The 18,400-nt window shown below is 44.8% G+C and overlaps 2 protein-coding genes across 2 annotated transcripts in view; one reads left to right on the forward strand and one right to left on the reverse strand.

Moving 5' to 3' along the window:
* LOC139989499 (uncharacterized) overlaps positions 1-18,400 on the reverse strand; it is a 178,874-nt gene that overhangs the window by 123,725 nt on the left and 36,749 nt on the right. The window lies entirely within an intron of this gene.
* On the forward strand, positions 1,468-3,402 carry LOC139989471 (uncharacterized). The gene is made up of 2 exons (XM_072007931.1): positions 1,468-3,062; positions 3,285-3,402. The coding sequence occupies exon 1, from the start codon at positions 1,509-1,511 to the stop codon at positions 3,057-3,059; it is 1,551 nt and encodes a 516-aa protein (XP_071864032.1). The 5' UTR covers positions 1,468-1,508; the 3' UTR covers positions 3,060-3,062; positions 3,285-3,402.

Genomic DNA, 18,400 nt, shown 5'->3' on the forward strand with positions numbered 1-18,400 from the left:
ATGTGAATTTTAACGAACATCTACATCGACGATATAAAGTAGCAAATTCTGAAAAAGTCTAGAAAGCATCTGGTCTTTAAGGCATCAAAATTTTCCAGAAAACGATTTACCATAACCCTTGTTATCCCATTTCACGACCGCTCGCTCCGCTTTGCTTTTCATTAAAACCTCGGATCCGTTTGAAACAATTGATACGTCGACGGTTTGCGCTAATCTCCGACGAGAAGTCGTCGCAGCCGAAAACAGGAAGAAAAAAGAGGAAGAACGAGAAAAAGAAGATCCCTTTAGGAATTTCTGCTCGGTCGTAAGTATCGCAGTTACCGTTTCACCCTTTCCACAGGACCATACGGTAAAATAAAAACGGCGCAGTCGAGCCGAGACCCCTCGAACGTTCTCCCCAGGGTGCCGCGAGCGTAAAGCTTTATGCTCGCGTTTCCATCATACCGGCAGCGCCGATTACGACGTATCGTCCGTTAAAAATGCATGCAATTAGCCGGCGCCGCTTCTTAGTCCGCCAACCCCTTCCTTCTTTCTACCGTCGGGTGACAAAATTACGATCTACCGGGTGTCGTTAATATCAACGTCCTGGAAATACCAACGTTGCTTACGGAGAAAGAAATTGCACGGAGAGAAGCAGAGGGGTTGAAAGAGGGAGAGAAGGATGATCTGTAAGACAGGGATGAGTCGAACGCGATTTCAGCCGAGTTACGATCGGGGGTTGCACGACTGTTTCGAATCGATCGACAGCTGGTAGAGTGGAAACTTCTAACCTTGGTGTCTGGCGGTTCCACGTTAGACGATTACCATCTGAATCAAAGGTACCTATAAATAGATAGAATTAGGTGAAACGATTTTAGGAAAGACTCGTGGTCGCGAGTAGTGGAAATCGAAGAAGATGTTTCAGGAACGATCGAATGTTTCTACTTTGTTCTGCTCTGGTTTACGAGAGCGAATTTCAAATTTTACTGCAATTTTAAAGTTCGATGTCGTTATAAAAACACGTACAATTAAATTTTAATGAAATTAATCGCAAGCTGAATTATACTTCCAACTCTAATTTCTTTTCGACTGATTCTAAATTAACTATTAACTCGTTTAATTTAATTTCAAGGTTCCGTATTTTACTTTTGTATAGACCGAAGTTTGCGTAACACTTGTTTACGGATAGCGAATATACATGTCACGTATGTGCAACTGGAGAGTGGTACGTTCCGAAGCTCTAGGAGATAACAATTATTCAACAAGAAAAAAGAAATAAAAGAATACATAAGAGATATCCTCTTTTGTTATATAAATTCCAAAAGTTGTGTATTGTATAACACTTGTACTAAACGCGTATCATTGCGTGACCTGATAACGCCGCGATCTTGCGTATCAGCGCTCGTGCGTGTTTTCGTTACGTGAGGTATCTCAATGTCAAACGTGCCTGATGAGAGCGAGGATCTCTTTAAAAAGCAGCCTCATCGCCAAGATCGACACAGTTCGACACCGAAGAACAATCAGAAGAAATGCATCTGAAGAAAATATTCGCACTGTTCGCTGCGGGCCTGGCAGTAGCCCAGGCTGTTCCAACGTCGAAGACCGAAGAAGCTTTGGAAAAGGAGATCCTGAAGTTGGAAGAAGAAGTGAAGGACTTGGAGAGATCTAAGAAGTCGGTGCTATATTTAAATCAGCCTCCGGCGCTCTTCCCAACTCAAAGCTACAGTATCCAGGTGCCTGGCCAACCATCGATGCAGACCCTAAGTATCCAACAGCCTGAATCTGTCCAAACCTTGAGTATTCAAGCCAATGGTCAACCAGCTCAGCTCCTCAACATTCAATCAGCGCCACAGGTTGGCGAAACCATTAGCATTCAATCTAATGGTCAACCAGCTCAGCTTCTTAACATCCAATCGGCACCACAAACTGTTGAAACGCTCAGCATTCAACAACCTGCACAAACTTTCAGTATTCAAGCTAATGGGCTACCAAACCAGCTTCTTAATATCCAATCCGTACCGCAAACTGTCGAAACTCTCAGCATCCAACAACCAGTTCAAACCTTGAGTATCCAAGCCAATGGACAACCAACTAAACATTTCAATATTCAACCCGTCCCACAAACTGTCGAAACTCTTAGTATTCAATCCAATGGACAACCAGCTCAGCTCCTGAATATTCAATCAGGACCACAAACTGTCGAAACTCTCAGCATCCAGTCCAATCCTCAACAGCCTGCAGTCCTCAATATCCAATCTGGACCGCAATCTGTCGAAACTCTCAGCATCCAACAACCAGTGCAAACCTTGAGTATCCAAGCCAATGGACAACCAACTAAACATTTCAATATTCAGCCCGTCCCACAAACTGTCGAAACTCTTAGTATTCAATCCAATGGACAACCAGCTCAGCTCCTGAATATTCAATCAGTACCACAAACTGTCGAAACTCTCAGCATCCAGTCCAATCCTCAACAGTCTGCAGTCCTCAATATCCAATCTGGACCGCAATCTGTCGAAACTCTCAGCATCCAGCCAGCAGGACAGCCTGTTCAAACTCTGAGCTTTATCCAGGGGCAACCTAGCGCCACCGTGATTGCTCAGCCGAGTTCGTCATTCACGGAGATTATTCAATCGGCTCAACCTCTGCCAGCGCAAACCAACGTGAACATCGTTCAACAACCTTCGGTTTCGGTCAAGGAATCTGTGTTGGTGTCAAGCGATCCAGTCGTCGAAACAATCACCAGGGAAGTTGTCAAGCCCGTGGCGGAAGAAATCATCGTTTCGCCAGTGCAAAATGAAGTAGTCATGGACATTGCTTCGGTGGTACCAACTTACAGAGAACAGGTGGTCGTTTCGCCGTCCAACTCTTTTTTCATGATGTCGGATCCGGAGATGATGTCCTACGTGAATGTTCCTCAAATGCAGTTCTACAACCCAAGAGTTCTGACAGCAATGAGACCTGCCAACTTGGTAATAGAGGAACCAATGCGCGTAGTAAAGGAGAGCATGGTCGACACCATGCAAAGCAGAATGTTGGGCGGCCGTGTGACCGAGTCAGTGGTCTCGCGCGTATTTTAAAATGTAGGTTCACGTGATTCGAGAAATAATCCAGCGATTTAACACTCGTACCGAAGCGACCCGTAGATATTGTAGACTTTTTGATTTAGAGACGCAGAATATATAAGAAATATGTAGGAATAATGTAAACGATGATCGTGCGAGTGTTAATGACCACTTTTTGTATTCCACGAGCAAAGATATAATTGCTGATCATTAATTGTAATTCATCGTTTTGGTTGACAGGTGTAATACAGCAACTATGGGATGAGGGGTTAGACATCATAATAGACGTAATCGATAGAATAATATTCATGTTATATATTACTAAGATGCAAATAAATAACACGTGAATATATGCCTATGTTTGTCTTCCAATATCATTCCACTGAAATAGCTAATATTAAATTTCGCCTATCAATTTCATTTTCATTGTCCAATTCAATTTACTAGTTGAAAATCGAGAAGAGAGATTGAAGAAGTGAAGATCGACCGCAAGAAAAGAAGACACGCAAGAAATCATTCCGTCGTGGGTACCGCGCGGTTCATGTCGATTTCATTGGCCTGTACGACATCTCCGAACATTATAAGAGGTCTTAATCGGAATTCAAATCGAGTTCGGTCGACTTGAGTCTCGATATCGATCTGACCTCACTTCGCTCGAGATCGGCGTGTGCTTGCGCGACAAGACCGAAACGGATGACGAGCGACTTCACAATAGCCCCGAGTCGGCAAGATTTACGATAACGTCGATCGAACCGCGAGTCGTTCATTCATCATGGAGGAGACAGCGCGCGACTGTCAAAATCGGCCTGCCGCCACCATTGCCAACGACGTCGCAAGCCTTGTCGTGTCGATGTCGCTGAACGGCGCGACGACCGAATCTTCTCGATCCTGTTCTCTCGTCGCGACTTCGTCATTCATCTCGATCGTGAGCGACCGCTTTTTAAACGCTTTGTACCGACCGTTCGCGCTAGCAAACGACTCGAGTCGAGAGATCGTCTAGAAAAATAAAGTCGATACGAGTTTGTTGCTTTTAAATTCTACGGTACGTTGAATTTTGTCCGATTTGTAGTCTATTTTTAAACTTGCAGACATTCCCGTCCGTAAAATGGTGACAGGAACGAAGATGAAATTATTCCTCTTCGGCCGGTTTAGCGAGAACCAGATCATCGATATATAAATGATAAATAACGCATTAATCATTTATCAACGATTTATTTGAAGTCTGTAATATTACACGGCTAAAAAAAGTAAGACAGAGAGGAGAGAAAAAAAAAAGTAGCGTAACACCGCTGCAACTTTCTCCTCGAGCAAAACGCAAGACCCTCGTGGAATCTCTTACGAACATCCTGTCACAATTTAACCGTGCAGGCGACCGGTTGACCAACACCGTCGGACTAGCCGAACTTTCCCTTTTGTATCGCGATAAAAAAAACGAACGCAACGTCGCGTTAAGAAGCGCGAGGAGTATGTAATTCGCGCCGCGTGCAACGCAGATCCGCACGAACGAGAAGGGTAATTAATGTGGAATGGTGTTTTTATTGTTGAATCGATCTTATCGCGAGATCCGTCGTTTAATTCGATACAGTTTCCAAAGCGCGTTCCAGGAGGTAGAATACATTAAATCAAGGGAAAGTCGAAAGAAATACGCTTGTCGATATCGGAATCAACAAGATTATAAATTAAAGCATCAAAGGAAGTCCAAGGTAGCTTTAATTCCAAGGTCAAAGATATGCCTTTTAGCATACTGATATATGTTTTTTTGCAATTTAATATCGTGGTCGACATCGAGTCGAGTTCAACGACCATGACGTCACTAACCGGTTTCCATTATTTTGTAATCTTAGAAAATTTGTTCGCAGTTACCGACGATAATAAAAGAACACGGTATTATGGCACGTACTAAAACTGTTATGTGCAGTTTTCTGTTCAGAACGGTATTATTCGACCAATCGTTTTCTTATTTTTCTTTTTGCATACGTGACTACCGTCGAAAACGTCGAAACATCAAGACGAGGAACACAAATATTTATCTCGAAATTTCGAAATCCGTTTCGCGTGTCTTTCGATGAACAAAGATACTTGAAACGTTCGTTGTTCATAGTCACGATGACTATAGAAAGCGATACCGTGGAGAATCGAAGCGAATTTATCGATTGTTAGACGAGTTAACCGCTTGGAAAACGGTTTTCGCGATTGGAGCGCGCGTCCGCGGTCCCGCGTTCGCTAATTAACTTTGCTATGCCTTGTTTTTTCGCTGACGGTGTACGGCCGTTCGAATCGAATCTTGCCAACGAAAAGAAAGTTTTGCTTGTGAAGCAATTTATGCAACCGCTGGATAAACTCGATGCATAATCGCTGCTACTGATCTACGCGTTTCTGTAACTGAAAGACGCACCTGTTTTCTTCGCGATCTTAAAGGGTAAAACTGGAAAATCGCGGTCAGGAACCACGACGATCTCGACGCGGTAATTCAACGATCGTCGTGATTTCTATGGGACATTGAACGGAGGAAGAATGCAGGGAAGAAGATCCATTGCACGCCGATTAAGATCCTGCTATGGCGATCGCCGCGTGCTCGATCTGCAAGAAATCGACGCGCGATCTATCCTCTTCTTGCTATCGTTTTTCCTTGGCACGATGCGACGCGACTGTGACACAAAGGATGAGGTTGAGCCACGTTGAACGACGCAGGAAGCGAAACGGTTATTGAGAATATTCGTAAGAAGGATATGCTGCGAGGAGAATACTTATACGCGTAATCGTACAGATATCAAGCGATTTCAAGGTAAGGAAGGATAAGAGAAAAGAGGGCAAAAAAGAGCAAAGAAAGATTCGTTTCTAGTTTCTAACTAAGTACGTTAGAAATAAAGGGCTATAGCTTCGTGTCATAAAATGGACACGCATCGTTGCACTTGCGAAAGAAACACGATCCTAAAGAGCCAGTCCTCCATGAACCATTCACCTTTTTTTCCCCTAGCGTTTTCTTTCACTTGCAATCAGACAAGAGATATGGCTCGTTCTACTTGAGTCCAATCTTCCTGCGAGCTCGCAAGATTAAAAAATGCCAACGTTGAAGCGTGCACACGCGTCCCGTTACATTCGTTATTAGTTTCGTTGTAATGCGTTTTCTTGCGCGACGTCTAATGCGACAATACCTTCCTTCTGCCTCCTCGGCTTATTGGCGCGGTACATGTATACCGTTATGAAAAGATGCCTGTGTCATCTAATTTCTGCGCGTAACGCGTGACTAAGGTGCGGATCAACGTCTGAGCGAACTTCCTGCCAGTATTAATCGATGTGTAGTCTGCGAGATATAATGGGATTGTCGGGTAGATACTACCTCAGATTACCGATAGTCCGATCGAAAAAAGCGAAAACACAGACAAAATAATGGGATAACTGATCGCAAAAACCTAGTTTCGGAATAAAACTTTGAAAAGATCATCCGGTAAAATATATTTACGTCGTGCTGTCTTTACCGATTACGGGAAGAGCTAGTGTTTCCAGGATTATAATAAAAACAATTATAATAAAACGAATCGCTTTAAAAATATATTTCTTGTCTGCTTCTGATCGATTCTCTACGCAATAATGTTGTCTATGTGCGAAGCGGCAGGCACAAGCGATCGAAGAAGCATCAGCAACCAGGCGAAGGAACCGAAGAACGCCTCGTACAGCTAATGCATGCATGGAAGCCGATATGCGGCAGCATTGACAGTTTTTGCCTGGTGTCATTATGACCGGCGACGGCACAAAAGACGGTCGTCGGGTAGTCAAGCCATCCGTAACGAACGCCTCCCGAAAGAAGTCTGCCTACCGGGGGCAGAAAAGGAGCGGGACGAGGACGATGATGAGGAGGAACAGGCGGAACAGGGAGCCGACCGTGGGACGCCGTCCCTCTTATCATCGCCGGCCAATCGGTCCGAGGCGACACACCGTGTCTCTTTGCTCGCTTTGTCCCATGCACGCTCCGGCAAATTAATACGGGGAATGCCGGCAAGGACGATCGACCGCGCCAGAAGCCGATCGTGCGTGTCCGCTTCGCTGCGCGCCGCTCCATTGCTCCACCGATGGGATTAAACGATGAGAAAACTGCATAGAATACGAAGACTCGATCGGTTTAGAGGTAGCGAGAGATTTGCAATCGAGAGTCGAATGTGTTAAAATAGAAACATATCTGTGATAACGAGGCTAATCTAACGTGTGCATACAACTCGAAACTATCACCAAGTTAAACCACGAGGATCTTTGCCTCGTCATTGCGCGATTCAACGTTCCGTGGCATTTTCAAGCACCTCGTTTCATCCTCGAAACGTATATTCATTCCTAACAAATCGATGTACTTTGACAGTCGAGTAAACACCTCGGAAATCAGAACGAGATGAAAGGAAAGAGACAGAGATCGAAGATGAAGAAAGATGTAAAGGGAATGGAAACCACTAAAGAGGTGCACGTGCACGTTGGTACACGTTGTCGCTCAGTTTGCCTGAAATCGGTCAATCTTCGTTCGGCCGCCAGATCGATTTCGTCGGATGCCAACAACTTTTTTATCCGTCCGCAGGATCCATCGAGGGAAAGAACTTAATCTAGACTCTGAGGTCGATTTCATCCATAACCGGGGAAAAACGCGTACGATCGTATATACCTGCGGTTACAAAGTAGGCCTTCGATATTAGTTATTCGATTTCGAGGTATTCCGCTGCTCGTTCGTTCGCGGAGGAAAGGCTGTATATTTGGCGGATCGAGAGTCGTAGTAACACGAGTTAATATTCTGAGAATTTGAGTCGGCCATTCGGTTTCATAGTCCACTCAATCGCAAGTTATATCGCCAGTTACCAGTTATAATCTAACGCCACACACGCTCACCTGTAATTCTGATTTAACAAAGCTAGATTTCCTTTCTAGCCAGATTTACATCGAATGCTGAACTTTTCCAGGCAGAATTTTTAAATATTAATTACGTATAGATATTTTTCTACATCGACGTAATAGAAAACGGTTGATATGTATTTTGTCGCGTACGTCCGCAGATAAATCGCGAGACATTGGATTAACAAACCGACTCTTCCTTCAACGATCGGCGAGTCGATCGGCCGTCGAGAGGATCGATAGAAGACGAGTCTGGTCGATCTGGCGCGAACAACGCAAAAAGGTAGTACATATTTGCAAATGATTGCTGCCGCTCGAAAGACGAGAGACAACCGGTGCCCGATGGGTTGGCAGTCTGCAATCAATTTGCAGAAGCGCGGCCACGCCGATGCGAGATCGCGGATCCGGCGGATTTGCGGCGTGACTGACGATGCGTGACGCCGCGGAAGACCGCAACAGAGAGGGGCGCCGCCAATCGCCTATGTACGCTCCACTTTGCCGGTGTGCATCGTAGGCAAAGGCGAAAAGCTCGCATGCCATCCGCGCGTCCTCTCGCCCCTCTTCTCGCGTCGTCGCTTGTTCATGCATGCTTATCTTTTCCATGGGATCAAAGGACCGCGCGTGTATCGTGCCGTGTTTCCAGTCTTGAAACGTAATCCGTTCCGTGGATTGGTTTCGGCTGTTTCGTGCTCGCGTTCGAAATCAAATGGTCGTTCACGATTCACGATCCCGCTGATCGTCTGTCAACCGTGTAACGCGCGATGATCGTTTCGATACACGAAACCATTTTACATCCTTTTCAGGTAAAGTTGGAAAATAGTTGCACAAACAAATTTCGACCTGTTTAACGATAGTATCTGTCCTTTAATTTTTTATTCTTACAAAGTCATACGATTTCCCTTGTGTAAATTAATTTCTCCAATCATCCTATGCATGAAATTTTGTATAACAATAAATACTCCCTTTCAACGTAAAATATAGAACAAATAGAGCGGAGATTTTTAAAATCATTCTTCTACGTCTACAAAAATAAAATTGAACTTTCAATAGCTCGGCTTGGACGAATGCTCATCGCGTTTGAATAACACAGGATTTTAAGCGTTAAATTCGCGAGTATCGTCGACACGAGGAAGTGCGACGAAACCGCGACATCGTTGCCGGTGTGACGAGGGTGTTCGTAGCAACGCAAGCCGACACGGCGTCGTGAGAAACCAACGAAGCAACCTGGTTGTTAGTCGGACCCTCCGCCGCGCCGCCCCGTTTACCAAGGCATAATCGTTTATCGGAGTCATGCGAGGCGACGGAGAGCCGGCTGGCAGTTTCCAAGTTTCGCTTCGGTTAACTGCCGTCCGCGAGGCGAGGGAACGCACACGCGGGTCAAGGAGGAAGCCGGATCGCGTTATAGCGTTTTGCAACCAAGTAACACCTTCGACGTCGCGTGATACCGGTAATTACTGAAAAATAGCCCGCCGGCCTGTTCCCGCTTTTAGCCCAACCCGACAAAACGGCCCCGACCAATTGCTCGTTACCAGCTATCGTGCGCGTAAACGTCCTACCCTTTTCGAAAGTCGCCCGCTCGCAGTCCTCTGCAGGACTTCAGGATCGGCTAGCGTGCTCCTCTCCGACGCGAAACGGGTGTCTCATGGGGTTAACCGGCGTACGGAGGTTAATCGTCTTTTGGAATTCTTCGACAGCCAGGCGTTTACCTTTTCTTCTTTTATATTTTGTGGCAGCCATTGCTGCTAAGTGGAAGAGCTCTTGCAGAAAAGCAAAATTGTTGCGAGCATCAAAATTGGACAATTTTGATTTTCTATTGAGGAACGTTCTACGTATCAATGATTACACCGTGGCGTAGAATTTTCGTGGAATTTCCCTTTATAAATATTTAAATAACGCGAGAAGATGGTGTCACGACGTCGTCTACGTAGAGGAAGATATTAGTGCGAATAAACAGCAGTTAGTTGTTTCCTGGCTTTTGTCTATGTCTGCCTTCTAAGAGCATTCTTCGGTTCTTGTTGTTTCTACATATAGCAAGGCTTTGCTATTTTAAAGCACTAAGATTCAACGTTTTAAAATTCAATTTCCAACTTCGTACAGGATAATCAAACTTATCGTATGTTACGAGACGTTGTTAGTGTTTAATCTAATAACGAAGGAATCGCTGCAATTGCAAAACGTCGTTGTATGCTACGAGCAGTTCCTTGTAATTTTTACGTATCTCGTATCACCTTTATTCAGCCAGCTGTCCCGATTAAATCAGATCAAAGGCAATATCAACCGTAAATTCCTCGTCCATTACGCTCCATCGTCAATGTCTTATAAAGTGTTCACGCTATCGCAAACATTACAAAGGGCCGTGTCGCGAACCATCGATCCTGACACCGATATATCTGCTATAAAGTCGTTACAAAGTCATTACGACACACAGCGGCGCCATATCGATACAATCCGCGGACTCTGGAGATACCGATCTGTCCGATGATTCGATCTCGAGCACTACGTACTTGACTTGTATCCACGATACCGAGAAAACCGCGACTCCGATTCTGTCGCCACTCTATGCAAATTATCGTTCGATGTTATTACACTTCCAGACGCCGTGATTAAAATAAATTTATGTTAGTGATCGCGGTAGAAAGTTATTGGTGGCTGTGCTAAATAGGACATTTTAAGCCTCATTTTTACACCTGTAAGAATACACGAAATTTTACCGTTTAAAGTTCAAGAAAACGTCTAGTTCGTCATTTAGGTCCCTGCCACAGTATCGTACCATTATCTTTTTCCGTATGGTATACGCACACAGTCACGTACATATTTACTTGCAAGCAGTATCGGTTGCAGGATAACTCGAACAAGAACAGGTTCGCCAGCCGCAGGTTTCACCGTTTATGCTCGAGCTCGCGATTTTTCATATTCGATTAATCGACGCGGCCCGAACGTCAGCCGAAACGTTTAATCGCCGGCCGCGAGCCGCTGTGTAACTTTATTAACCTGCAGGACCTCGATCGCTTGTGCCGCATCGCCGACGCGGTTATCTCCCGTTTTCTCCGGGATTGATATGCCAATTAAGCGGTACCTCGAGGCTGAGACCACGGCTACCACGTGTGCGTGCCCTTCGCCGATCTGGCCGCGTCACTCTTCTTCGCCTCGATCGAACATCCATTGACAATCGAAAGGAAACGTTGCTTTATGTCGGGGCGCCGATTTTTATGGTGCTCGATTAATAGGCGTATTATTGCGGCCATTTTTTATATTCGATAACATTACATCGAGCGTGATCGCGATCACAGGTTACGAAGCAGATTAATTCAGCGATAGAACGTGTTACGAAGAAATCTTTAAAAAATCTCGCGTCTTGGCCAATTTGAAACGATTAGCTTGATCGGATTCGACTAATTTTTTTTTTTTTTTTTTTTTGTAGTAGCTGGAACATTGTTGAGAGAATGCATTGCTTAAAATAAATCGCTCCACTTATCAAACTTGTACTTTCTAGTAAAGCTCTGGTATAACATACAACAGAGGGAACAGCTGTATGGCGTGACCAAAGTTACCGGCACTCGTAACGATAAGCTACAAAGTACACGGACTTACGAAGCATTTAAAGACGCTTGGCATTTAATTTTAAGGCTCGTTTTCCGCGGGATTTCTCTATCACGAAACGGCATAAAAGTGGAAAGGAGATGGAGCGCAATCTCGCGCGGAAATCACGCTCGGTCGTTTAATTTTCGAGAGCTTTTCGAACGCGATCCGACGATTTCTCGGTCACGAAAGCGGTCGCAATTTTATCGGGATCGTGTCGTCGGGGCCGACTAATCTTCGAAACAATTCTTAAGGCGCTTGACTCGACCGCTCTCGTGTTCGGTCACGGAACAAAGCCTGAACCGGTTCCGCCGAATGGGATCGCGCGTCATTCGAGTACTTCATTTTCCAGACTGTGTTTCTTCTCGAGCGTGATGTATACCTGCTCGGTCACGAAACACCGAGAAAATCGTACGGCCAATTTTTATCGATACTTTCGTTTCGACAGGGAACGCCGGCTATTCAAATTACGTAAGAGGAAATTATTAAATTCGAGTTACAGAGATAACCAGAGATATGTTTACGTGTATGTATGTATTAATCTAAAATATCCGTGATGTGCGAATTTTAAATGATTATAATACTCACTCTTAAATACGTAATCATACATTTGTTTTTGATGTTTAGCTCAGACGCGCGTGACTTTTCGGTATCCAAACGATACACAGTAACACGTAACGCGTTCGAACGATGTATATTTGGATTCATTTTCATCGCTGGGATACATTCGACGATATGTCAAAAATTATTCTTCGATTTGAGTAGACGTCGCTGCAATTTCATCGATAGACGTTTAATTGGTATATATTGGGTTGGCAACTAAGTGATTGCGGATTTTATCAATACCACCTAATGACAAAATTCGCAATCACTTAGTTGCCAACCCAATACAAAAGCGTCGCGTTTGACAGTCAGCGATCGGTCACTCGATGAGTCAGCAAAAAGAAACTAGTGGCGCTGACACCGCGCAACCGAGAAAACTGCGATCGCATATTTATTCGCTCGGAACGACCTCTTGAACAATCTTCGAAACTTACACCCGCTGAGCCACCCTGTATCGCTTACCACTTCGCTATGGTTAGCATACTTACTCTCCTCTCGCAAGAAACGCTTCCTGGCAGAGTTGTTGGCGACCGGACGCGAGGGGAGGGTAACCAGGCTCCTTTAGAATTCGCGCGTGAGCAGCGAGCGAGGCAGAGAAAAATATCCAAGATGAAATCGGCGAGGGTCAAAATGCATGACAAATAACGCGGCTTGTCCACCGCGGAATGAAACAAAACCCCGGCAAAGAGCTGGACGCCGCTTTGTTCCCATTGTGGGCCCGGTGTCACTTCAAGGTAACGTTGCATTCGGTTCCCCGGCCGCGGTGTCGGGTCGCCATCAGATGACGCTTGATAAAGGAACGACAAATTGGTACCACCCGAACGACTGCTGCTCTTCGCGGAAGATCCGACCGCGATAACGTTCGTGTCGATAAACACGCTACACGACCACGTCTCCCGCGATTTCATGCGCCGCCGTGCACACAATTTTCGTACCTGTTTCCGGTACGTTTGAAAAATCGTCAGTTTTTGTGCGATCAACGCACTCCTGAACGCGGACCAACACGAGGAATGTTTCAGAAATTGCGCGATCCTCCTACCGACTGAAGCTCTGAGGATGGATGTTGCTTTCAGGGAAGATTGTACGCGGATGTTGGCAGACAGAGATCGTCGTACGTAACAGATTTTAGGTGGTAAACGTTATTATAAATAATTCTTTGAATTACTATGTCGAATGGAACCGATCCGCGCCGACGTAACCGAAACGGATCAAGATATCGAGAGAGCTGGCAGAAACCGTCGGAATGCTAATGGATTCAGAAAGGAAGGACACGTAAAAACTCGGATGGAAGTTGCCGCGAGACGAAAAACAAGTTCCCCTACCGATATCATCGGAGTCGAGTATCCACAAAGCTACATTGTTTCTTAGAAACAAGTCACCGGGTGCGGTGGATCACGGTTGGCCGATTACAGATCTCGATCCGATGAACACACCGGGTCCACCTTGCGTCCTGTAAACGTTCGCTGACAAGGGACGAGGCAAGAGAAAAAATTTTCTACGCGGCAGAGGAATCTTCCGGTCGAATTGATCGTCGACCCGCTTAGTAGAGGCCAAATTTTATTCTTGATCGCGGCGAAGCGTAGCCGCGATCGTTGCTGACCAACGACTCGAATGACATCGACGATTATTAAATCGAGATAACCGGATTTTTACACTGATCCAAGTATACGTTCGATCCGGGATAGTAGAGATTGAGTTTGCAGGAATACGCGCGCCGTGACAAGAGAGGACGCGAGCGCGTTGTAGCCGCGATGTTGGTTCAATCATGGGCTACAAGCGCGATCGGCTGGTCCTCTTGGTCCGGGTCCAGTGGCGTAATCCTCCGTCACGTTCTTCGATCATCGTTCAGGCGAATTTACACGTTTCGCTTTGATCGAACAATACGCTCGATTCGACGAGATTCAATGTTGATTCAACATCGATAAATGCTTTGTCATCCCCACGTTGCGTCTCAACCTTCTCGCGTACCAATACGGTGAGGAAAACGTGTTGTTATATCTGAACGCTTGCAATTCCATAACAGCGTGCAGGATATAACTTTGCTTAAACGGTACCGGTTTTAGTGTTTTTCTAACACGGGATTGTCGTTATTTTGGATTGTGACGCTTGCAAAGTTCAAGTGCGATATCCTGCTCTATATTTCTATAAGGCGGAAGCCGCGTGCATCGAAGCCTAGCGGTCCATGGAAGAATACGCGCGGTGGAAGAGACCTTCCGGCGAGAATCGCGCGCTCTTCAAGCTTCTCTCGCTGAATAATGAACCGTCTTCTCGGGTGCTTTACGCGGTCGACCAACCGGTCCCGTTTCCGTAAATTATAACCATTAGCGGCACTTGCGTTTCGCGGCCGCGCGTCCCGGTAATTTTCGTGAAATTAAACGCACCGAATCAATTACTCGTTCGCGCTACGCCGGGCAATCGAGGACGGACGATGACCAGACGCGCGCGATGGGAAATGGCGCGCCGCTGTCACCGTGGCGTGCATCTGCGTTTGTCAAGAGTCAAGAGTATCAAGTCGAACGGGCATCGTCACGAAACACCGCCATAAAAGTGTAATTTGCCCGGCGATTTCGGCACGACACAATGTGCTCTTGGTGGTTGAACGATACGTAAGAGGATAATTGGACGCAAAAGGTGAACTCGCTCCGGAAACCGGTTCCTCGTGATTTCCGTTTAGCTATGACTTATCGATGCCCTTTTCCCGTGTCTTCTCAATTCAATTTCGCGATTCTTTACCGTCGTTTCCCTCCTCCTTCTGACTTTTTCTTAACCGTATTTTGACACTGATGGCAAATTTCTTTATAAACCTGCCTTAGATAAACTTTCAAACAATTCTTAGTGTGTATCTAACGCTCGATTACGATGAAAATACAACGAAAAGTGATAATTTCGTAGAAAGAAACTGAAAACTAACGCGTTGTATTTTCAAACGATTGGAATATTTGCGACGACGCAACAGTGTATCGAAAATAGCGTCGCCACGGGTCCAATAATTCAGGGTAAGTTTCGTCAGCGGGGAGAAAATTCGTCCTGGGATGCGGTGTTTGTCCTTAAAAGGCGTCTTGCTCCTTGACCCGCGTCCCGGCTCATCCGTCACGCTTGTCGGCTTTCGCGACACGCGTATCCACGCCGCACGATACCGACCCGCTGTGTCTCGGGACAAATTTATAAATTTGACAAGGAAACGTACGAAATGAGAATAGAAAGAGCTTCGGATCGTTCGAGGACATCTCCGATTATGGTATCTCGGATGAATAAGTCGAAACCGGATCCTTGATTCGTAGATCGACAGATCTTTTGCCTGTCATTCTACGAATAGATCCTTAAGGACAATACGTGCAATTATTCATATTCGAAATGATGTAAAAAGTTCTTGGAATTGAAAGTTTGAAGGATAAGAACTACGTATTGCCATATCTTATATCATGACAGCAGATACATATTTTGAAGATAATGCTCGAGGGAATAGTGATCCAACGAGGCAATTGCTGAACCGATTTTCTACTTTTTTCTATAGCGAAAAATATAGTCAAACACAATGGGACTGGTTTAATAAAAGTTCAGCAAACGAACGAAGTCGAATAAGAAGAGAGCGAGTTCGGTCAGCTGTCTCCTATCGCGAATCGATAAGCAAGTAGAAATAGAAGAAACAAAACGATTCGTTTCTTCGATAGTTCCGATCGATTGCCTTCCGGCTTGGGTGCGCGTCAAAAATCATCCGACAAACTTGCACCAATGACTATGTTGTTCTTGCCCTTGCGATAATTTGTATCGTTTACAGCGTTGCACCGTGACAAGAGGATAATTGCGGAATATTTGATTTTAATCGACACAGGTGCGCGTAAAAGGAACAAATACGTTTACTTAAGAGCAATAAAGTCGTTTGGCCGCTTGATCCGTCTAAATGGCAACGAGCACAACCTCTTGATTTTTGTATGTAACACGTTCGTTTCTATTAAAGACGTGAACTCATTTTCAAAATTGCTTTCGAGTTTCGTAAGATGTAATTTTCGTTCAATGTTTTTTATATCTGCTACGAAAACAGCAAAGAAACTGATCGCATGTATACGAAATATGTATATGTACATCTTTATAGGTTTCCTTATACATATACACATATCACACGCAATACTCAATACGTGTGTATTATTAGGTTGACCGAAAAGTTTCTTTCGTTTCATAAGGCGATAATAGATGAACAACAATTTCTGTTTTATATAATTTTATTGAATTAGGTATGATCCATTTCGTTCTATTTCTATTATTATGTTCGTGCATAATTCAATAAATGAATATAAAACAAAAAACATTGTGCGTCTATTATTTCCTTATAAAACGAAAGAAACATTTCGGACGACCTAATAAATAAAAATCACATTATATTGATATTATCCTGCTGACAAGCATGTGTGCAGCTCAAACTACATTATATTCGTATCGACATGGAGGAATCGCATCAAACGAATACCACGATTCGTCCGATCATTCCCGAATAAAAATTCTGCTGACACTTTCGAACGATCGCTACGAGATAGCCACGTGTACGAAGACGCGTCATTTGTTCCCTTCGAGCGACGACCGATAAGACCGGCGCGTAATCCGCGAGAAGCATGGCGATCGTTCGATTTGACCTGGATTTATGCGATCGCGATCGTGCCTTCTTTCATGGCAAACTTCCACGCGTCTCAGTCACCGGCTTCGTTCGTTTCAGGTGCATCAGCTGACCTTGCAACGCGCCAATCAACGTTCCTGGTCGCTTCACTGGCCACGCTTCATGTATCGCCGCGTATATGCCTTGGTGTCTCGCGATACGCTTCCGTGGAACCAGCTTCCCATCATTGATTGCGCGAATTTTTTCTCACCTTTATATACGGTGTCTTGTAAGTTTCTATATCGTCGATGAGATTGATACGTCGAGGTCGACAGTGTACGATAAATGTTTCCATATTCGAAGAAACAAATATTACAAAGGACTTTTAACGACGTCTCTCGTGGTCCTTTCATTTGTTTTAATCAAATTCTACGTTGGTCAGTCCCGAGAATACACCTGACGTTACATCCGCGTGCAAGTATTCGAAATCTCGACAGAATTAAACGTAAAAAGAAGGCTATCTGCAATTCGTTCTTCTGATCACGATTTCACCTTCTTCGCACGCACTCGCAAAATCCGTGAAACGGATACTCCAGATATCTCTCCGTGGCGAGACGAACGTCCGCAGATCGCGAACCGTGACTTTCTCGCGCGTTATTCGAAGCGGAGCCGAGACGCGTGCAGCTGGCCGATCGCCTTTCACGCGCGTCTCAGCCGGAGACGGACGTTTTCCATTTTGCATCGCCCGCAGGACGCTCACCTTCCTTCGCAACTTGGCTGCGTCGTCCGCGTGATGGCCTTCCGCCTTCTCTCTGCATAATCTCTCTGACAGTGAGAGTAAACTTGCAGCAATGGATCGTACTTTGTTCCACAGGTATCGAGAAATTGTGAATTGAACTTAAAATTTCGACACAAATTTAGATTTTAGATTTTTAAACTTACGAGAAATAACGAGAATTTAAAGAGGGCTAAAGTATATGAAACGTTGGGAAAAAATATTCGGTATTTGATTTTTAGCACAAGGTGTACAGGATGATTCTAGATTACCGCCGAAGCACGCGTGGTCTATAATTTTGAGACCGAAAATAACAGAATAAAACCTGATTCGCGTAAAGAAAGATCATTTATTTCGACATATCCCAGCATCGAACGAAAGTTCAACAATTTCCCTGGCTCTTCAATCTTTTCTCAATTATCGTTTCAGCGAATCTCTTTCAACTCGTCGTTACTTCGGTGAACGTGCTTTCTGCCATTTTGTAGATTGGTTTAACCTTGGAGATCTGGAAGGGATATGTCAAACGGATATCGTATATGAGGAACCGCTCGCACGGTTTTACGTCGGAGGACGTTTCGTGGAAGAACGTTGGAAATTGGACATTAGGTGGGGTTAAGCGACTTCTTATTCATGAGTGTCCTCCGGCTGGTTTGAAGCTCAAGTTTCGAATTCTCTTATTACATACGTCGTTAACTCGTTTTTATGCTGCTTTGCCACCTGTGACAGAAAACGAACTACTCGTGGAAGACAAATTTTGTTAACGACTGTTTGAGATATTCGTAGAAAGTCCGCGATTCTAGCGAGTACTCTGTCAATTTTTTCATTTCTATAATATATTTCTGACAATCGGCATTCTAATTAGACCCGTTCACCAAGTGTTTACTTTCAACGAAAAGCCCCGCCGAGCAACCAAACCCAAAGAAATTATCAAAGAATTTGCCA

This window comes from Bombus fervidus, chromosome 1 (assembly GCF_041682495.2).
Source record: "Bombus fervidus isolate BK054 chromosome 1, iyBomFerv1, whole genome shotgun sequence".
Lineage (NCBI taxonomy): Eukaryota > Metazoa > Arthropoda > Insecta > Hymenoptera > Apidae > Bombus > Bombus fervidus.